The 23,017-nt window shown below is 44.9% G+C and overlaps 1 protein-coding gene across 1 annotated transcript in view; it reads left to right on the top strand.

Moving 5' to 3' along the window:
* The first annotated feature begins 4,250 nt into the window (after positions 1-4,250).
* Positions 4,251-23,017, top strand: part of LOC147010365 (uncharacterized) — a 48,082-nt gene continuing 29,315 nt past the window's right edge. Inside the window, exons 1-3 of the mRNA XM_085858868.1 lie at positions 4,251-4,458; positions 16,935-17,176; positions 22,001-22,165. Coding sequence (XP_085714994.1) covers positions 4,336-4,458; positions 16,935-17,176; positions 22,001-22,165 — 530 coding nt within the window. The 5' untranslated portion in view covers positions 4,251-4,335. The remainder of the gene's footprint in view (positions 4,459-16,934; positions 17,177-22,000; positions 22,166-23,017) is intronic.

The following is a 23,017-nucleotide window of genomic DNA, read 5'->3' as shown; positions in this document are numbered from 1 at the left end:
GAACTCTACTCTGGTACTGAGAGTGCTGTGAAGTGTGGTGGTACCATCTCTGACTTACTTTAAGTTGTTACTGGAGTTTGTCAGGGGTGTGTACTTGCTCCCACACTTTTCAGCACTTGTATGGACTGGATTCTAGGGAGGATGTCGGAGAGATCAAGCTGCGGTGTATCGTTTGGGAATGTCAAGATCTCGGACCTTGATTTTGCAGATGATGCAGTAATCTTTGTGGAGACTTTAGACATCCTTTTGGTGGCCCTCGAGGTGCTGAATGAGGAGTCGGAGCCGCTGAGATTTCGGGTTTCTTGGGTCAAAACTAAGATCCAGGCTTTCGGTGACATCTTGGATGCTGCTGTCCTGTCTGTCTCTTTGTGGTGAGGATGTTGAGGTCGTGGAGAGATTCACTTACCTTGGCAGTGATATTCATTTCTCTGCTGGCTGCGAGCAGAGGTCAATAGACGTCTGGGTCGGGCCTGGGGAGTCATGGATTCACTGGATAATGGGGTGTGGTGCTGCCGGGACCCAGCACTTGAGTGATCACTTGAGTGACCCAGCAGTATTGGCGGCGGAGGTTTTGCACTCTCCCGAGTGCTCCCCCTCTAGTTTCCTTTCTAATGTTTTTATCCACCACTATTTTTTATTCGCCCGATATATATATATATATATATATATATATATATATATATATATATATATATATATATATATATATATATATATATATATATATATCTCGGTGTGTATTATGTGATACCGGTCGTCCGTCCGTCTGTCTGTCTGTCCATCCGTTCCTGTCCGCACTCTAACTCCCAAAGTTTTCAACTTTCACGTTTCATATTTGGTACGTAGGTACAGACTGTGGAGACGGTGTGTCATGACATACGTTCGTCATCTAAAGTGGTTGCCATGGCAACCAGGATGCTGTTGGCCATCTCGTAGCACAATTCTGTATATACCTTCTTGTTCGGGCGTATATTGTGCTCACTTGCGCTGTTGTTACTGATTACAATATACAAATACATATATTGTTTTATAATTATACTTCACTGCAATGCTTTATAAAAAATATTAATTATTAGACTCGTCTTTTAAAAACGATAAATGTATAAACAGGCGAGCATTGGGTGGCTTTGACCTCAACTCTGGTTAAATGTTGTGTCAAGCAAGGAAGCAACACAGGTTTGAAACACCAACTTCTTCGACAAGGAAACGGATGCTCCATCTCCAAATTACATCATCAGATTCACCTATTATTAAATTTAAGTTTGTTTTTTTATCTTCTTTGAACTCTATGATTAGCCCCCGTTGGATTTGGTCCTAAACGGGGGCTTATGGGTTTTATCTCGATTTTTGTGTCCGTGCGTGTGTTCCCAACCATATCTCGGACATGTGTAGACCGATTTTATCCGTTCTTGACTAAAAATAAAACAAATGATGGCACACATATGCACGTCAATTGTTTTCGAGACCCCATCCAAGATGGCCGACGAGTAGCCATTTGTGTTGTACATAAATAGGGGCTCGCCCTTTAACTCTGTACAGCAAAATTGCTAAAACAACGGGGGCTTTGACATTTTATGTCTTTTTCACTTGTTGAATGGTATTTTCAGGTCACAATGCTAAATGGAGGTTTTCTTAAATTAAATGATCACCTTGCACAGTAACTGTTGGAGAATTACTCGAACCTCCATTGGAATCGAACCTCACTCCAGTAACTCCAGTCCCAATGAGAGTTGAATCATTTATTCGTGGACACGGGAAGAGGCAAGTGCACAAAGAAACACCAAGATGAGTCCCCTACACCTCCCTCTCGCAGAGTTCTGTTCACAAGCCGAGCTTTTTATCACAAAATTAATCACAAAGATACAAGAGTACATGTTGTCTTGGCAAAACTACAAATCACTCAATGTTCCTCAGTCTCTTAATTAGCAGAACCCAATGTACGGATTGTGTGTGAGTATGTGAACACCTGTGCGAGCATGTGAACACCTGTGCGAGCATGATAATTAACCTCCCACTCATTACAAGCAAGCAGTTCGAGTCACACCACAAAGGGCCTTCGGGCAGTCTACGTGGGCGGCTACCTGTGTTCAAGGACGTGATAAACACGTTTCGTTTTTCATACAAAAACAGCTTCAGTTTCCTCAACTCTGGGTCAGATGATCTTTTACCCATGATCCTTCTTGGTGACCAACTCCATTTATGGTGACAAACCAACTTTACTTAATTACAATGCTTTGCAATAGACTTTATACCTTTACATGCATTGAAAAGCATAAGTATGTTGTTGTTGTCGCAATGAGAATACAGAGCTGTATCAATCATGTGCCCATGGGGCTCATGTTTGTAATCACACAAGCTTCAATCAAGTCAGTTACTATTCATTCATGGGTGTTAATTAATACCGAACACAGATATATACTCTAAAAAGGAATGTAATAATCATCTTTCTCATGAGCTTTTAAATCAATCCTTGTCTCTCATCTAGGTTTTCACTAATATATATATTATGTGGGTGAATAGCCTTTATTTGTGAAGTTGAATCAATCATTAGGCTTATTTGGGCCACAGCCAAACATGAAAATAATATTATAAAATAAATGTATCCACCACACAACCTTTTTGTACTGCAATATCAGTCCGTCCTTGCACTGCAATCAATCCGACCCTATTGAACTTTTCGACCCTATTCATTCATGCAATGAAGCTGAGTCGATGGGACTATCACTTCGTCATCGCTCTGTCTTCTTCTGCCTCCATTCTGGTCTTGTACCCTCTGCCCTCTTCGTGCATTGCACCCCCCCCCAAGGTATCTGTGGGACACATGCAGTCCACCAGTAGCCCCCTCATAGTGAAAGTGCCAAAATTCCCAACCACTGCTCACACCACTAATTTGTTCTTCTTTTTTCCTGCCTGTGGAACCAACTTCCGCACTCTCTTCAATGTCATTCTTCCATCCATGTCTTCAAGGCAGCTGTTCCACGATCATCTCAGATCGTCCCCTCCCCCACCCCAATCCAAAACCATGATCTTTTCGACCCCCATTAAACCACCCCAACCCCTCCCACATTTTCCTTTTGATTCCAACTTGTCCACCCCTTGCGTTTTTCCATTAAATTGTCACCATTACCCACCTCCCTCGTTTGTGCCCTCCATCGATTTTCTCCCTCCGCTTCCCTGTTGGTATTTTCCCATTCTCATTCTGCTGTTCGTATTGTTATGTTGTGTCCTGATCCTTTATGTGCTCTAGCTCTTCCACGAGCATTGACAATGTACACCACAAAAAGAGGAACAAAGGAGTGGAGATATTGAAGTTACTTGGACAAGAGATGAGACCTGCGGAACTGTCTCGAGCATACAACTTGAGAGATCTATTTTATACTATTCCCCACTGAGTCATTCGTTCCAAAACTGTTGTATTCATTAATTTGTTTATGAACACCTGAATGTGTGCAAACGTGAGTCATATGATACCAGATTATCAGGTGCGGAATTTTTACCAACCTTAAGCTGAATGACCGTTTGGGTTTACGATAGAATTACTCGTCTCATGAAAGGGATGTTTTGTTCCACTTCCATGGTTGAGAGTTTGTACCTGTATCACCCCACCCCTGTGTCCTTCTCCCCCTCTTGTTACTCTCGTTGTTCCCCATGTCCTTCCTTCCTCCAGGTCTCCCATTCTATCATCTCTCCTGCTGTTGGTGTCTCCTCCACCCCCCTCTTACCCCAGGCCCCCCATTTCCATTCTTCTTTTTGTTTTGTTTTGTCCTCGTTTGTTCTGTATTCTTGCTCTTCAGAAGCCAAGAATCTGCACACAACAAAAACCATTACAAAAGGTCATGAGGACAAAATGATGTGCATTCAGAAAGAGCATCATCTGAACAGGTTACCTATGATATTGTGTATGACATGCAACATGAGCCCTGGTTCTAGTGCTTGAGTTAATGTCTTTCAATGTGTTATAGGTATTCGGTGAACGAATGCTTTTGTGGTTTCAATGGGAAATTGCTCAATCGTTTGAGATTTTTCTTTTTTTGATGAAGTTTTTTTTTAACGACATGGGTATTCCAGATTACAATGAGTTCTTTGTTGGGATTTCTCTGCTTTCTTTTTTTGCATTAAATTTTCATATTTGAAAATGACACCATAATGATTAGATTCCAATTCGAAGGCCGGGGGGAGGAGAAAGAGAGATGGGGGTGTTTGATGTCAGGGTAGTAAAGGTGTGACCTGTCTTGTATAAAAGAGACCAAACTCTAATAACCACAGCTGGCTTGTCCAGACACCACTACTTTGTCCCTCGTCTGGTTCTCGCAAACTGAAGTAGCAATTGGAGTTATGGAGAGATCAGGGAGAAGCCTCGTCCTCCTTGTCATTGCACTGCTGTGCTCTGGTCATCTGGTCCTTGGAAGCCATTTTCGTGGTGGGACCATCAGCTGGGAATACATTGGTGGAAAGAAGGTTTGAGATTTTTCTGAGTTTGGTGACTGAGTTAAAGTTCTGGTTTACTTTCATGCAAACTATTGGGCGAATCACTTCAACTCTCAAATGTTTCATGGTTGGAGTCACATTCGGAATAACATTTCATGAAATTTGAAACTTATTTGTTCTAAAAGTCAACTTTCGATGTATTCACTCAGAGCCGACATGACGTCATGCAAAATAATACATCACACATGTAGCTTTGCATAACAATGAAGTCGGGTTATTAACGTCACATTTTAAGAACTTGTAAATTATAAAATGTGTTTTAAATCTTCATTAATCAGGAGGTTGCAATCAGTGACTCGTGTGCTCGGTGTCACCTTGGAAAATATCCCGATGAGACTTTCCTTTGTTAAATACTCATGTTATTGTAACTATAATTATTATTAGTATTTTAAACATTATTTGGGTCCTCCTGGATCTGTGAACATCTCATTGGTTTTCAATGGGCGAAAGGGAATGATTACATAATAAATAACTTTGAATGTTTTACATCCACAAACTCATGCAATCAAATTAATTACATTTATTTTTCCCACAATGCAAATTGAAGTTTGTTTATCAGATATTGTTAATTACCTCCACCAACGAAGGTTGAAGGAGGTTCTATTTTCACTTGTCTGTCTGTGAGCAGGATATCTCAAAAAGTTGGGGACAGATTTGGACGAAACTTGGACGGGTTGCTGTGTGATGCAGATTAATCAATTCGATTTTTGTGATTATCTGAATCCAGATGTGGATATTGGAAATATTTTAAAGTGATTCTTCACCATTGAGAGATTTGGACAACCACCTGAAATGCCATTTCTAGACTGAGATCTGCCCTCAATTGTAATTCCAGAGTGAGTTTCTTGTCAGCAAGTCCCAACACGAGTTGATCCCTGATTTCCTCATTGTTGTCATGGAAACCACAGTGCTCAGCACCAGTGTACAGGCATCTCACAAATTTCTCCACAGACTCGTAAGCTCGCAGGAAGAAGATCATCGGTTTTGTGTCATTTATTGCCACATCTCTTTTCCACATATCTCGTGGGATTGTGAGACGGGCAGTCGACCATGATGGGAAGGGGTTTTGAAGGCTTGAAGTGGGGAGGGCATTCTCCCAAGCAAGGCTTAAACCCGTGTCATAAAAGGGCTTTGTCTGAGATCATTCTTTAATATATATATATATATATATATATATATATATATATATATATATATATATATATATATATATATTGTTACGGAAATGGCCCTCAGTATGCTACTAAATGTAGGATTAGCTCAGATCCCCCATTAAATGCATGTTTAGCCAGGTTGTTCGGTAATTTGACGTCACATGTGTGTCGGGAGGTGTAGGGTGCATGTTTATTGATCGTACATTGGTGGTGTACCGGGGGCTTCCTCTTCTTCCTTCCCCTCTCCAGACGATAGGCCCCGCCAAGTCGGCTGAGGGGGAGTGGCCTGGAGAGGGAGGTGGAGCTGGGGAGAGGAGTTTTGTCGGCTTCGTAAAGGGGCGTGCCCCAGAAAGAAAAATAGTTCTGTTGGGGTAAGAAAACTGAGAGGACGGAGGTGATTCTGCCGTGAGAGAAACGGCAGTCGGCTTTGAGAGGCAAGCGGAGAAAAGGAAGGACAGGGGTGATTCTGAAGAGAAGTATAAAAACTGCATCGGTTTTGAGGCGTGCGCGGGGTTCGAGGTGAGGTGAAGAAGGAAAGCGAGTGGTGCGATTGGCAGGGGGAGGACCTGACTGCTGTGTAAGTCTGGAGTCGGCTTCGAGATGAGGTGATTGACAGGTTCAACCTGTGTGCTAATCACGGAGCCTCTGTCCCGACTCACCTCACGGCTCGACGACGTCTTGGAATCCCATGGACCCAGCCTGCGGAGCCCAGCACCTCGATTTGGCCTTGTCTGGTGAGCAGGCCAGGCCTGGACTTGCGTGCTGGACCTTGTGAGAGACCAGCTGAAGCCCATCGTCGATCTGGCGGTCTTGTGCCGTCGGCCTTATGTGGGGTCAGAGCGCGCGGAGGCCGCGTGCGGTGCGAAAAAGGAAGACGAGCGCCATTTTTCCACACGGCGTGCTCGAGCTGGTGCTCGAATCCGTGGACATCGGCTTGTTACGAGTGACATTCGTGCTTTTGCCACTTTCCTATCATCCATAAAACATCACCAAGTACTCTGTCTTGTCTGCATGCTGTCTGTCTGTCTTGTCTGCATGTTGTTTAAGGCATATATCGGTAGGGACCCCCTTGAAACCCGTAATCCGTAGTTCCCTAGTTAAGAATGGGTTATAGATTGATAAAAACATAGTCGTGAATGTTTTGCTTGTGTTGTGTTTCCCGATGTTCCCCAATAAATCTGGTTGATTCGAATGAAGTTGCCGCTATGGATTAATTTGTGTAACAAAACCAGTCTGTAACCAGGGTCTATTTCCCCAACTGGTAAGGTCCAGGATTGCTTTGGTATCGCAATTGAAGACGCGTGACCGGAGGCCTATGCCGAGCCAGCCGGCGTTATAAACCCCGGAGACGGCAGTGGTGAGGGTGGTGCCAAGAGTCGGGTGAGAATCGCGCCACCGCTGAATCCTTAACAGTTTGGTGTCAGGAGCGGGATATTTGGACCTGTGGTGCATTACGCACCCTGAACATTGGTTACGAGAGGCGCGAGAGAAAAAAAAAACGGTCCAAATTTGATTTGATTTGATTTTGAGCGGATCGGGTGTGAAACTTGGAAATTATAAAGAAAATGGAGTCGCAAAATGGCGGCGCGGCTCCATCTCGGCGCGACACGAAGCGGGAGAGTTCTACTTTTAGCCCAACGAACCGCACGGCACGGGGGAAGCGCTCCCACCCACCAGTTCAAACCACGTGGTCATGGCAGGTGAAGCAGGATTACGATGCGTACATTGACGAGATTCATACACGATTGTCGGATGACATGGAGCAGTGGAGGTGTGGTTATAACGATATAGAGGAATTGCAGATTAAATTGGACGAGGCACAACCGTACGCGGACGAGGTTCAGGAGGATTATGTGCACAGGGAGTCACAACAATTGCCGATGCACAGGAACGAATTCGGGGGCTGGAGGAGGACTTAGCCAACACAGGCGTGGAACTATGTGGAGGATGGATTAAGGTAGAGCGGATTACCCATGAATGGTTGGAAAAGTCGAGACAGTTCAAGGAATTACAGGAAGAAATGAGGAAAGTAGAGGGGAGTACCCATAAGTTGGAACAAGAGAAGAGCGAACTGAACAAAAGAATAGAGGAGGAGCAAATTAGTAATTCTCGGGATAGGAAGAGTCTGGAGGAACAATGGAAAACAAAGCTGGAAAAGGAAAAACGGGAATTGGAACTACTGAAGGAAGAGGTAAGATCAGGCAATCAGAAAAGGGAGAGCCTGGAACAGGAGATAAAAAGAGGAGAGAAATATCTGGAGCAAGAGAGGGAACAATTGTTGGAAAAGTCAGCACAGTTTCGGAAATCGCAGTGCAGGGGGAATGAACTGGCGAGTGAACTAGAAATTAGCAAGGGACACGGTAAGATAATGGACCAATGGAGAAAGCAAGAATGCAAAAGAGGTGAGGCGATGAGAGAGGAATTATGGGAAAAAAACTTCGGAGTTACAGAAACACCAAAACAAAGAGACAGGATTACAAAACGACCTGAGGATGTTAAGAGAGGAAAGAAAGAGAACGGAGAATGAAACCTTAAGGCCTAAGTCACATTTGCTCTGGCTAGGATACGGCGGCCGTAACCCCCCCCCCCCGAATTGACAGAAACGTGCGGCGGCCGCAGAGTTTCTGAGGTGGCCTCTGGGTGGCTCTACGCCGTATGGCTATCTTTTACAGGCCGTAGGGGTCGCTGTGGAATTATAGCGCGAAGTTATAACTTTTTCATTTCTACGTTGGCCGTAGAAATTCGACAAGCCAAGCTGTGATGTAGATGTGTTCCACGTCGACCGTACGTAGGGCGTACGGTAGGCTTGCGTTATTCGTGTGGCTGCCGTAGGCTCTTATCAATGAAAAATGAATTTTGCCAACCCCCGAAAAATTACGGCGGCCGCACTATTTCCACCGTCGCCGTAGGGTAGTCCTAAGGCGTCCCTGTGTTCAACATACGGTGGCCTTGCGGTCTGTGTGACTACCTGCGGGCAACGCAGGGTCGACGCACGGTTCCCCTACGCCTGCCGTGCGTCCTACATACGGCCTCCGTGGCAGTCTGCGTCGACCGTGCGTCCACCGTGCGGTGCCGCTAGAGATCGGAGTATAGGTGTTTGCCTATACTCCGAACTGGTATATTCAGTTATATATATGTTATAGTTATAGTATATTCAGTTATACATACTGGTATATTCCGAACTGTTATATTTTTATTTCAGTTAAAAAAGAACTGGTATATATACCCACTCGTTACCATCCGTCTGGCCGCACGTTCGCCTTAGGGCCCCCTGCGGTCGCCTTGCGGGCACCTTGCATCTGCCTTGAAAATTCTATGGCCGCCGCAGGGACGCCCTAAGGTCACCGTGCGACATAAAATCAAAGACCGTACGGCACCCCCACGTTTTCGGTCTCTACAATTTATAAATACACCGTGCGGCTCCCCGAAAAAAAACAAAAAAACATATGTGACTGCTACATTGTGTGACTGTGGAAATACTGCGGCCGCCCTATAATTGCTAGTGGCCGTAGATTTTGTAGACCCTACGGCCGCCGTGCCAAATGTGACTTAGGCCTAAGGAACCACACTGTGCAGATCGAACAGTTAGAAGCCAAAGAAAGATTAAAGAATGAGATGCAAGAAAGAGTAGTGAAAGAACAACGAATGAAGCAGGAAATGGAGACCAATCAATTGAGAGAAACGATGAGATTGAAGAAGGAAGAACAAGAGAGACAGTGGGATAGAAAACAAAAAGAACATGGATTTGAAATTAAACAACTAAAGGAGAAAGCAAGATTGGAGTACGAGGAGATAGTGAAAGAACAACAAATGAAACAGGAAAGGGAGATCAACCAATTGAAAGAAACGACGAGATTGGAGAAGGAAGAACATGAGAGACAGTGGGAGAGGAAACAAAAAAGACAAGAACAACTAAAGGAGAAAGCAAGGTTGGAGTACGCGGAGATGTTGGAAGAACAACGAATGAAGCAGGAAAAGGAAATCAACAAATTGAAGGAAGCGACGAGATTGGAGAAGGAAGAACATGAGAGACAGGATAGAAAACAAAAAGAAAACGAATTTGAAATTGACCAACCAAAGGAGAGAGCAAAGTTGGAGTACACGGAGATGGAAAAACTCTGGAAAGATAACGAACAACTAAAAAGGCTCGGAGAGGAAGAACAACTTGAATGGAAAAGAAAATGGAGCCAGGAAGTAGAACAGCACAATAATGTGGGATGTGTGGCATCACTACAGGGAGGAATGTTCGTGGTGCGGAACTTGATTGACATCACTCGTCGGATGACACCACAATTAGAGCAAACCCTGGTGAAGGAGACATTGAGGGAGCATGCGGGGTTGTTGACGAATGAAACACATTTTGACCAGGTCCAGCATGTGGAGCTGACAGACCCAGAGGAGTGTGGCGAACCGATGATGAGCAACCGGCTGGAGAGAAGAGACCGGGCAGAGGTTACACTGGAACGAAGCAGGTACGTAGATACATGCATACATGGTGCGGACGATGAGCTTAAGGTAGAAATTGAATTTTATGTTAACGAAGAGACTCTGTCCGATGGGGTGCACGTATGCATGCCCCCTGAATGTGTGTGTGGAGTGCCTGTGAACGAATGCTGTGAGCCCACAGTCCAGTCCACAGCACCGGTATGTGCTGCCGAGGCCGAAACGTGTGTGGGTACTCACCTGGCGGTCGAGAATGTAACCCTGGAGTGCGAGGCAGTTGGTCAGTACACAGGCAAGGTTGAAGGTGTGGAATGTCAACACATAACCTTGGAATGTGTGCAGCCTGCTGTGTGTGGGAGTCCTGAGCGTGAGATGAGTGGTGACATAGGAAATAGGGTTGAGGTGCAAGGGAAAATAAAAATGCCATCAGGACAGAACTTGAGCCAGGGGACGGAAACCATATTGGACAGCTCCGCATGGGTTCTTATAGAGTTGGAGGTGCTGCATCCAGGAGCAGGCTTTAGAAATTGGATCAGCCTCACAGGAACTTTGTGGTAGAGCCTCTATCAGCCTCACAGGAACTTTGGGGTAGAGCGCAGATGAGTAGCAAGTGGCACTGGCGTGTGTTACTTGGTCTTCAAACCTTTCTGAGCACACGAGGGGTTTGGCTAGCTGAGTGGGGCTTATCTGTCTTCAGGGAGTTATAGAGAAGAGGGGAGGCCATTCCACCGATTGGGGTTTACCTGATTTCCGTGAACCCTGGAGAAGAGGGGGAGGCCATTCCACCGATTGGGGTTTACCTGATTTCCGTGAACCCTGGAGAAAAGGAGGAGGCCATTCCACAGATTGGGGTTTACCTGATTTCCACGAACCCTGGAGAAAAGGAGGGGGTGGACCACAGCCCCCATTGAGTCGTGACCCCTTTGAGCCGTGCCGGAAAGGCGGCGGGGTCATGTAATGGGAAATGGAGGATTCGTTCCCTCACTCCGCTTCCAATGAGCCAGAGAAGCAGGCCATATGGGGATGTGAAAATATTGATTGAAAATTGTACCGAAAGTGATTGTAAATTGAGAGATGACAGAAGGCATAAGAGTGGCACGAGTGGATTTGCGTGATTATTGGAAAAAGAGTGGTGGAGACATTACAGGCATAGCGTTAAACACACCTGAAACAAGTGGATGACAAAGAGTGGCTTGTTTGAGGAAAGACTGAAATGCCTGGTTGAAACCACGCCGAGGTTCCATGGGGCTGGTGAAGAGATTTTGTTGTCTGGTTTAAACTATTGGAAATAAACGATTAGGGCAGTATGGAGGAGGCCAGCCGACGATTGACGTAGAGACAAATTGGTTGGGGTTTGATGAAAAAGTGTACCAGTTAAATGTGATGACCAAGTGGGATCCGAGGAACTGGTGTGTTTTTGTTTTCACATAAAAGTGAAAGGTGTTGGATGGTGTTGTGGACTGGGTGTGCGGCACTGTGGAACGAATGACTAAAGTGTTTGGGTGAATGGCGTGATTGTGCAAATGAGGAGAGTGAGTGCGAACAACGTACCCTGTCGGTAGGAGTCTCCTAACCAAGTTAGTGTAGGTTAGGGGGACTTAGAGGATTTGACATGGATTCTGGCTGCTGTTCCATTGTGCAGGCGGACTGCTGGGAGTAGGTGCAGGCCAAGGTATGGGGATACTGGCTGGTAGTGTGACATGGTATGGGAAGTTGGTGAGTCAGGAGATAGGGCACCAGGGCTTTGGGAGTTCCTGGCAGGTGAAGGCTGTCAGAGGTGCCAGGAGAGCACAGTAGGGTTCAGTGCCAGGAAAGCACGGTAGGTTCTAGTGCCAGGAGAGCACAGTATAGGTGCTATGAGAGCACGGTGTGGGTGCCAAGAGAGCACAGTATGGGGGCTAGAGAGAGCCACCCCTTAGGAGGCCAGAAGCACGCTCAGGTGAACCCCGAGGTCGCTGGGTGTCCTCCACCCCCGATTGAAAGCAGGCAAAGAGGCCTAATAGTAGTCACACTCCCCAGCCAGCGAGTTATACCTGGCACCACCAAATGGAAAAAGACAAATAAGGGCCTTGCCCAGGTTTAATAGAATGGAACAGTGTGCCAGGTCAGGAAAAATGGGTCATTAGGATCATTCTTGCCATAGCAGGGTTTGTTGCATTGTCTAGAGCTAAAAGTAAATGGTTAGGTTCGATGGACTCTCCTCCGCACCATTCATGTGTGACACCTGGTACAAGTAGTGTTGATGGGAAAATTGGTTAGCAAGGGCCAGGCTCAGTTACCCTCTCCAAGTGCCAGAGAGGCCACCAGTATGTCATGAGCACACCTTCCACAAAGATAACAGTTGAGTAAGAAACACACCATCCTGTCTGTAAAAGAATAAAAAAAAGAGAAAGAAAGGAAAAAAAAAGAGAACTTAACCAAAACAAGTCAGGCAAGGAAGGTTAAGGGTACACTCCATCTCACCTGGTCTGAGGTCATCAGACCCATGTGCGTCCTCAAGAACGCCTCCGAACTGCATTTGTTTACCATCGATATCACCGTGCCACCATTGATGTGTCACCTGCTGTCCAACGCAGGGTTGTTGCCTGCTACTGCTTGTGAGTAGGCCATATGGACCAAAGTGCTTTTGTGAACCATTGCGGCCGAAGATCCATGCCATTTTGTGGGCTCAGTGGGCCGAAGAACTCTTTGTGAGATTAGGCCACTGGGCCGACTGAACTCACCTGGTGAGAGGCGAATAAGGCCAGGAAGTGAGGAAACCTTCAGCGGTGAATAGACAATACTGCCGGGAGGGGGCATGAAGGAGCGAACATGTGAAAGAACTTTGAACCTTTGAATGTCCTGCTCCTATGCAAATGTTGGTGTGAAAAGTAAAATTGAATGCCCTCCCGTTCAAATCCATTATTAGAATGTTAAGTAGTGTGCAGAGAGTGTGAAGTTGTTTGTTTGATTGGTGACCCGACACCCGAGGATAGGGACATGCCAATCTTACTGTGACACTTTGGTTTTTGGAGTTAAGTGCTTCCCATGTTGTGGGTTAGAGTAAATGGGAGATCTCTGCTGTACGTTAGACAGGGCCATTGCCGTGGGCTGACCCAGATGGAGGCTCGGGAGAGCCATGGGAGAAATGTGGGGGTAGTGTTACGGAAATGGCCGTCAGTATGCTACTAAATGTAGGATTAGCTCAGATCCCCCATTAAATGCATGTTTAGCCAGGTTGTTCGGTAATTTGACGTTACATGTGTGTCGGGAGATGTAGGGTGCATGTTTATTGTTCGTACATTGGTGGTGTACCGGGGGCTTCCTCTTCTTCCTTCCCCTCTCCGGACGATAGGCTCCGCCCAGTCGGCTGAGAGGGAGTGGCCTGGAGAGGCAGGTGGAGCTGGGGGGAGGAGTTTTGTCTGCTTCATAAAAGTGCGCGCCACAGAAAGAAAAAGTAGTTCTGTTAGGGTAAGAAAACTGAGAGGATGGAGGTGATTCTGCCATGAGAGAAACAGCAGTCGGCTTTGAGAGGCAAGCGGAGAAAAGGAAAGACGGGTGATTCTGAAGAGAAGTACAAAAACTACAGTCGGTTTTGAGGCATGCGCGGGCTTCGAGGCGAGGAGAAGAAGGAAAGCGAGTGGTGCGATCGGCAGGGAGAGGACCTGGCTGCTGTGTGAGTATGGAGTTGGCTTCGAGAGGAGGTGATCGACAGGTTCAACCTGTGTGCTAATCATGGAGCCTCTGTCCCTACTCACCTAACGGCTCGACGACATCTTGGAATCCCATGGACCCAGCCTGCAGAACCCGGCACCTCGATTTGGCCTTGTCTGGTGAGCAGGCCAGGCCTGGACTTGTGCGCTGGACCTTGTGAGAGACAAGCTGAAGCCCATCGTCGATCTGGCGGTCTTGTGTCGTCGACCTTACGCCGGGGTCAGAGTGCGCGGAGGCTGCGTGCGGTGCGAAAAAGGAAGACGAGCGCCATTTTGCCACGCGGCGTGCTCGAGCTGGGTGCTCAAATCCGTGGACATTGGCTTGTTACGAGCGACATTCGTGCTTTTAACACTTTCCTCTCGTCCATGAAACATCACCAAGTACTCTGTCTTGTCTGTATGCCACCCGTCTGTCTTGTCTGCATGTTGTTTAAGGTATATCTCGGTAGGGACCCCTTCGAAACCCTTAATCCGTAGTTCCCTCGTTAAGAACGGGTAATAGATTGATAAAAACATAGTCGTGAATATTTTGCTTGTGTTGTGTTCTCCGATGTTCCCCAATAAATCTGGTTGATTCGAATGAAGTTGCTGCTATGGATTAATTCGTGTCGCGTCGAGGAACGATCCGTTCAATTGGCATATAAAACCAAAATGGTTACAGACTGCCAGAAAACGCTCGGCATCTGACAAAACCAGTCTGTAACCGGGGTCTATTTCCCCAACTGGTAAGGTCCAGGAATACGTTGGTATCGCGATTGAAGACGCGTGACCCGAGGCCTGTGCCGAGCCAGTCGGCGTTATAAACCCCGGAGACGGCGGTGGTGAGGGTGGCGCCAAGAGTTGGGTGAGAATCCCGCCACCGATGAATCCTTAACAACATATATATATATATATATATATATATATATATATATATATATATATATATATATATATATATATATATATATATATATACACGTCAAGAAGATCAATGGTTTATGTGTTGTTTATTGTCACATATATTTTCCACACACCTCCTGGGTTTGTGAGTTGCATAGGTGACTGTGACGGTCCATGACCTGCTCATGGTCATATAACTTTTCCGCATATCTCATGTTATTGTGAGTTGGACAAGTGACCATGACTGGCCGTTACCTGCTCATGGTCACATAACTTTTCCGCATATCATTTCGATTGTGCTTTCTATGAAGTCACTAATGGCATCAAGAGTTAAAATATTCCACTGAAGCAATATGTAATGACGATATAACAATTTGCCCTTTTGCTTTGAAGAACGGGTATAAAGGGGGAAGTGGGGGTGGGGTGGAATAAATTCAGTTCTTCTCTGTCGGAGTCCCAGACCATTTATTAACAGCCTACAACATCAACAAATAACAACAAACATGCGCATGGGAAAGAGGATAAACAAGACAAGAAATATCAAACACAATCCCCATTTCTACTCAAAATTCACATAGCAATCCCCTTTATACTAATTTTGGACAGAAAAAACAAGGGAGGGCTAAACATCTGGTGGGGTGAATGGAGGGGAGAGGTGACATGTATGAGAAAGGGACCTCCAGACATGGCCACTTTGGAAGGGCAGGGGGATAGACACACACAGGTCATGATTGCAGTGTCGGCATACGAGGTCAGCCGTGAGAAGGAGAGGGATATAACAGAGTTAGGACAAAACACGAAGAGGCCGGGTGGATGGAGACCAAGCTCATTACTTTGATCATACCTTCCGTTCACCATTTAGTAACAAGAATCTCAAAACATGACATTCCGTTTTATAATATGCTATCAGCAAAGCTTTGGCCACCAAAAGCCAAAAGTTATATAATTGTCCTTGGGCAAGGCATCTGTTGCAATCGCCTTCCGGGAGTTATTTACTTACCACCAGGGAATAGGGTGCCTCTTCTCTGAAGCCAGCAGCAAGCGTCCCTCTCCAGAGCAGCTGGGCTGTTTCATTTAAACGTTGGAAATACTAGTTTTGGATATGTGTATATAACTATATATATATATATATATATATATATATATATATATATATATATATATATATATATATATATATATAACTCTATATATATATATATATATATATATATATATATATATATATATATATATAACTCTATATATATATATATATATATAACTCTATATATATATATATATATATATATAACTCTATATATATATATATATATATATATATATATATATATATATATATATATATATATATATATATATATATATATATATATATATATATATTTCAGTGAGATAAAACACATACTATTTAGTAAGATCCAATTTTATCTTATTCTTTGTTCAATCACATCACCATGGAGATCAAAAGACTGTAAAGGGAGATTTTACTGACATTCAGTTTGATTCCAGTTGAAAAGTAACATCTTATTTTATCCTGTTAAAAGCAGGGTAGTAGCAAGTTAAAACAACTATAAGCAGCAAGTGGATATAATTCAGAATACAAGAATATAATTAATTTTATTTCTTCTCCAGGGGGGAGGGGAAGTATTAAATAACAACAATTTCTCATTGGGGGGCAGAGTATACAATTCCAATCAAAACTCTGTGCGGCACATTACCGAGTGTTTCAAAATGATGCAAAAAACGTTTTTGAGCCTGTAACTTCCGTGTGTGTGTGTGTGTGTGTGTGTGTGTGTGTGTGTGTGTGTGTGTGTGTGTGTGTGTGTGTGTGTGTGTGTGTGTGTGCGTGTGCGCGTGCGAGAGAGGGTTTGTGAGAGGGGTGCAGGAGGAGTTGAGGCCTTGAAATCACATTTTGCACTCGGTGGAATTTCCAAGGGTCCCTGCGAGTAATATAGAAGAATATAGAAGAATATAGAAAAATATAAAAGAAGCATAAACACAAGAAAATCAATAGGGTACCAGCCAGAATGGGTCCCCTAAAAATAATCAAACAGAAACAATGGAGTTCCTTCGGGACCCTCGTCTAATTATCTTGTCATGGAACAGCGTAGAGAATCAGAATGAATCCTCTTTCAGTGTCCCCTATTAAGTAAAGAAAACCGAAAGATTTCCCCATTAAGCGTTTACTCTGGAACAAATCTCGGGTTAGTCAGGTTCACTTTCCTTCCTTTGCAATGACGTCATATTGAGTGTTCTTTGTGTTCTGCTGCAGGTGCATTTTAACTACATGGTCGGATGGCGCAAAAACTCTGGTGAAGGTGGAGATTGTGATGAACAGGATGTGACGTCTCAGAAAGTAATAAAAGGTAGCGGCAAATGGGGATGTGTGCAAGGTTGCAATTCACAAGAGTCCCTGAAATACCGATGTATCGGCTACAACAAGCCGAGCAACTGGATGGTTGGAACTGGCACCTTTGAAATGAACGTTCCAACAGTCGGAACCAGTATTGTTGAGTGAGTTTTTTTTTTAAAAACCATTATCTATCTCTAACATTGCTCTTCAATGACATTTTGTATTGTTTAATAGATATTTAATGAAGGGATCGTTTTGTGATCTACACAGATGAAACTGTCTATACAGTTATCTATCCTCGGCCCACCTGAGCTCCTGATGACATACGAAGCTTTCGTCCGCAGCCTGATGAAGTACTGCTCACTCCTCTGGGCTGGTGCTCCTGCCTCTCACCTTTCTCAGCTTCATGCTGTGGAAACCAAGGCATTTTGGATCATTGGCATCTCCCTCGATGAGGCTGAGTCTTTGGGCCTCTCACTCTCTCACCACAGGCAGGTTGGTGGTCTTTCTGTCTTCTACGTTCTCCTCTCTGGTCTCGTCCCCCCTGCAGTATCTGCGATATGTCCCCGCCCCCCATATTTCCGCAGGGCACTCAAGTTCCGCCAACAACCCCCTTCTGGTAAAACTACCAAAATCACTAATCACTGCTCACCTTCACTCTTTCATTCCTCTTTTTTTCTCACCTTTGGAATAAACTCCCTCACTCAGTTCAATCCCATACTTCCCTCCAGGCTTTCAAAACAGCTGTTCACCACCACCTCTTGTCATCCCCCATCGAAATCCTCGATCTTTTCTACCCCCATTAATCCACCCCAAACCCACCTCCTTCAAATTCCGTGCTTTCCTTCCTGAAAGTCCCTGTAGTGTCCATCTTGTATACCCCGTGTTCCCCGCCTCATCCTTCTCCCTTCCACAGATCTCCTCATGTCTCTGTTCCCCACTGTTTTGTCCTTCCCACTCCCACCCTTTTGTCTCATGCCCCCCTTGTTGTGCGTTCTGTGTTAGCTCTCATACGAGCCTCGACAGGATATACAAAGAAAGGCAGTGTGTGTGTGTGTGTGTGTGTGTGTGTGTGTGTGTGTGTGTGTGTGTGTGTGTGTGTTTGTTTGTGTGTGTGTGTGTGTGTGTGTGTGTGTGTGTGTGTGTGTGTGTGTGTGTGTGTGTGTGTGTGTGTGTGTGTGTGTGTGTGTGTGTGTGTGTGTGTGTGTGTGTGTGTGTGTGTGTGTGTGTGTGTGTGCCGTTCATTGGTATCTACATATGGGGTTTCTGAATGTGGAAGAGTCCTCCAAGGGTCGGCTCAAAGTATCCACCTTCATTTCGTGAAGGGGTCACGATCCATGGATCAAGCTGTGATGTTTTCTGTTCTCAACGTTTCATGCCGAGGGCTCTCTTCAGGATCGTTACTGAGCCCAGGACAGCTTCCAACTGCAGATTGTTTGTAGTAATATTCCCAGGGATGGTTCTTAATATCTCTCTGAGGTTCTTTGGCATCATTCCCACGAGGTTCTTCAGCATCACTGGAACAACTTTGGCATTGTTCAGCTTCCAGGATCTTTTCACTTCATGCTTAAAGTCTTGGTATTTGGCAATTTTATTGATTTCTGCATCGTTCATCCAAAATCACAGGTATTAACACCTCAATTAGCAATGCCTTCTTCTCTTCTTTTTTGTACCTAACTATTATATGTGGTCGCAATGCTTTGTTTTCGATGTTCACACTTTATGGGATCATTAGATCGTATGTGAGCAAAGCCTGGTGTTGGCGCAGTGGTTAGGGCAGCGGCTTGGGATCCAAAAGGTCCTGAGTTCAAGCCCCGTTGGGACACTGAATTAATACACCAGGGGGTTGACTCAGCCTGTCATCCGTCCGAGGTCGGCGAAATGAGTACCAGTGTACTGGGCCGGTGTATACCACGGTTAAGATAGGTGTACCATATCCCTGTGTCGTAAGAGGCGACCAGGGTTGCGTCAGGAAGGGCATCCGGCGTAAAACATTTGCCAAATCACTATGTGGATCATACGGATGATCCGCTGTGGCGACCTCTAATGGGAGCAGCCGAAAGAAGAAGAAGAAGATCGTATGTCAGCATAACTTCAGTGTGTTTAATGATTGCTGTTGGATCATGTTCCCACAAATTTTCTGTAATTGAAATATCAAAGTTTTTGCAGATGTGTCAGTGGATTACCTTACAAACTCTGTTGTGTCATTGTGTGTACAGGTGTTCTGACATGTTTTTGGGGTTTTTTTTCGTGTTCAGTCATTAAGCGTCACATATCTCTTTGCTAACCCTACTTCCACCCCTCTCTTGTCGTTTTTTTTTCCTCCTCCCTCCCCCACCTTTCTCTCTCACTCTGTCCCCTCCTAATAAAATACAGCACTCTCCTCCCACACCTCTGTTGCTTTCTCACTGTCTCTCTCTCTCTCTCTCTCTCTCTCTCTCTCTCTCTCTCTCTCTCTCTCTCTCTCTCTCTCTCTCTCTCTCTCTCTCTCTCTCTCTCTCTCTCTCTCTCTCTCTCTCTGTCTGTCTGTCTCTCTGTCTGTCTGTCTGTCCCTGTCTCTGTCTGTCCTAACCCCTCAATCCCACAGTGAATAGCAATGTTTGGTGAGGTGTCGCTCTCCCCACCTCCCCCAAAGCCCTCCCTTCTTCATCCTCTCTGCCTCCCCTCCCCCTCTCAACCTACAACTGCCTCCCCTCTCTCTCTCTCCATCCCTCTTTCTCCCCCCTCCCCCACCCTTTATTGTCCCCTTCAGCAAAGTGAGGGGTTGTATTTGCTAGTTGCTCAATAAATCCAGGTATTTAACAAGAATTTGTCATGACACAATCTTTGTTTTCGGGGTGGATATGCATAATTTAACTTTTCCCCAATTTGTGTGAAAAACTTATTTGTGTCACGTGGTACAAGGATGGCCATTGAATGCATGATGATGGTCATTGTACCACATGTTGTGTATGTCACATGTCATATACCATGTAGATGGCAGGGCAGTCGAGAGGTACGCACACTCACCTCGAAGCTGTCTCGCCTGGATTTGAATTCCAACCCAGCTATGAACAGTCATCCTGGTGTTTCGCAGGCAGGATGATTCATCAATGATTCTGCCATCCCTCAGATAGATGGTAAGCTGGACGTCTCATGTGCCAGCATTTGTTGATGGCCATTTCATATCCCACGGTTTCAAGTTATTGCTGACACCCTGAATATATTTTTTTAAATCCTACCTTAACATACGGAGGACATTGCATCAGCAACAGAGCTGTGCCTTCAGTCAATGATGTTACCCCACAGTCTTGTGCTGCACACGAAAGAAGCAATGTATCGTATTGTTGTGGTTCTGCAAAACCGCATGCCTCCAAGGCAATGGCATCCAATATACAGTGATCCACAGGCAGTTATTTCATTAGTATTCTGGTAGTTCGTCCTCCACTCCTGTCTCATAGGTAAATGGGACAAATTGCGTTGCGTGGGACTCATAGTTAGATTTAGGTATAATAGTAGGGTGAGGAAACTGATTCTGGCTCACTTTTCCCCATGTAAGTGAATGGTGGATTTTCAGTGATTCATATTTTTTTCCCAAAAAAATAAACCCCCTTTTTAGCCCAAGGTATATTTATTTGTCTCCCCTTTTAACCTTGGGGCACTCTATTCAAAGAACCAATGCAACAAGATAATACCAGTATCTTTCCACCTACCTTCCCCTAAGCGTCCTGGGCCGTGTTGGTCAGCCGACCGCGCCAGGTATTTAGAGGGCACTTATCCTCACCTTTCTCTCTCTTTCTTTGGCTAACTTTCCTCGGTGTGTGTGTGTGTGTGTGTGTGTGTGTGTGTGTGTGTGTGTGTGTGTGTGTGTGTGTGTGTGTGTGTGTGTGTGTGTGTGTGTGTGTGTGTGTGTGTGTGTGTGTGTGTGTGTGTGTGTGTGTGTGTGTGTGTGATGGCGCCTGTCTTAAATTAAGTACGATTGTGGAAGATAGTCGCGATAATTCTGCTCTGTGTCCTCTTTTGTATGTTGTTGACTTTTGCCACATACCACAAATTCCTTGCTATCCCCTGCCGTACATAAAATAAATCCCCATTCGATGCGCCACATACCTTTCCTTGCTTGGTTGTAAATAAATGCACTGTATAGAAATGTTCCCAGCTCAATTTCCTGTTTTCTTTCTTTGGTCCAGCATGGCCCGTGCCCTCGTTTAGCCGGGACACTGTTCCCCAATGATCTATATCCTAGCTGTTACATGCTTGGCAGTTCCGCTCGGCTGCATCTGATCTGGTAAGGTGATCCGGTTTAAGTAAGTGTGTACCAAAGGTGTGTCCCTTGGTAATTAGATAACATGACCTTTGGGTAAACGGGATTAGATGGAGGACTCGAAGTCACGTGGTTGAGTGATTGGCATTTGTGGTCGATTAGCTACTCACCGCGTCACAAACTTGTTCGTGTGTGACGGCCTGCGATTCCAGTGAGTCTGTTAGGAACCCAAGGTAGTTCACCCGACGTGGTCGTCGCTCCCGACCCTGGGTCTGCAACAATATCTTGTGTATGTCACAACATATCATGTATTATATGTTGTGTATGTCATGTGTAATATGTTGTGTTCATCATGGCAAAAATGGACATGTTTGATTTCGCCAACAAAAGTTTGTTCCTTTGGTCGATGGGTAAATGCGAGAAACACCGTTCGCCATGATGGGTAAATGTACAATGGATGGGATTACCTGAATTAGAACTCAAGGGAGTGGAGGAGTCTGCAGAGTGTCTGAACGAACCCAGGATGTTGTGGAGAACAAAGATAGACATGACCTCGAGAGACATGGGTCATGTAACAACATGTGGGTCAGTGTCTGCTCACTTAACATGAATATAAAAATACAAACTTTCTAATGGGGGAAAAATCGTGATTCATTCAGGTACAGATGGTTTGCACCTGTGTGTTCTCTTTTTGGGATAATTATCGGTGTTTCCTAATTTCATCTTGTGTAATTTCTTCCAGGTATAGTGGGTGTTGCTTCATCGGATCATCCGTGATGACTGCACCAAACAGTCCTACCACTTCCAGTCCCAATTGGAAAGTAAGAACGACCATTGATATCAGCATCCGTCAGGACATCGGGAAGCCCAACTCCTCTCCAGTAACCACTTCAAAACCACTGATCAAGTGAGAAAAGAAAATCCGTTTTGGGTATTTTTGTGAATATTGCAAAGGAAAGGACGTGTGAAGGGAGAGTGGAGAGGTGGTAGAACGTTATGTGAAAGGAAGAGGAGAGTTAGCAGAGGAAGTTGTTTTGTAAAGCGGAATGCACAGTTGGTGGAGGAGGTGTTTTGTGAGGGGAGAGAGTTGGTAGAGGTGGTCCTATGTGAAGTGATATGTAGATTAGTAGAGATGTTTGTGTGAGGTGGACTAGAGAGTCCATTGAAGAGGCACACACGTGAAAGTTAGCAAAAGCACATAAGGGTCATTCCATGTCAAATCATCAAAGAATCTGCCGTCATCTCTCAGATTTTTGTAAAACTTTGGCAACCAATTGGGACCCGTGAAAAACGGCAAGAACTCAAATATTTTTGCTAACAGCCTCTTAATTAGTGAGATACAGACTAACGAACTTTGGACTAATTAGCATGACGTCGCGAATTCAAATGGCCATATCTCTAAAAGTATAACATCTAGAGAGCTGGTTTTGGTGTCATTTTAAAGGTATTTTCATGCCCTATGAATTTGTCTGGGCAACATTTTCCTACCTCCAACCACAAAAAGTTATCACAAAATATAAACTTCAATCGTGAATCCCCAAAAAATGTGTCCTTCAAATTTCCTCAAATTCATCCCAGAGGTACCTTATGATGTCAAGAAGCTTCCACATAAATTTTCTGATGGGCACTCCAATAGTTTCTGAGATATGAGCAATAATGTACATGTACATATGGCATATAGGTTCGAAAATCAGCATTTGTAATGTATTATACAATCAATAAGTGAGTTCAAGTACACAGTGTTCACTAACCTGACTTC

Source organism: Eptatretus burgeri, chromosome 16 (genome assembly GCF_056783735.1).
Source record: "Eptatretus burgeri isolate ZD-2024b chromosome 16, Ebu_testis_v1, whole genome shotgun sequence".
NCBI lineage: Eukaryota > Metazoa > Chordata > Myxini > Myxiniformes > Myxinidae > Eptatretus > Eptatretus burgeri.
This window is presented reverse-complemented; position numbering and strand designations above follow the sequence as displayed.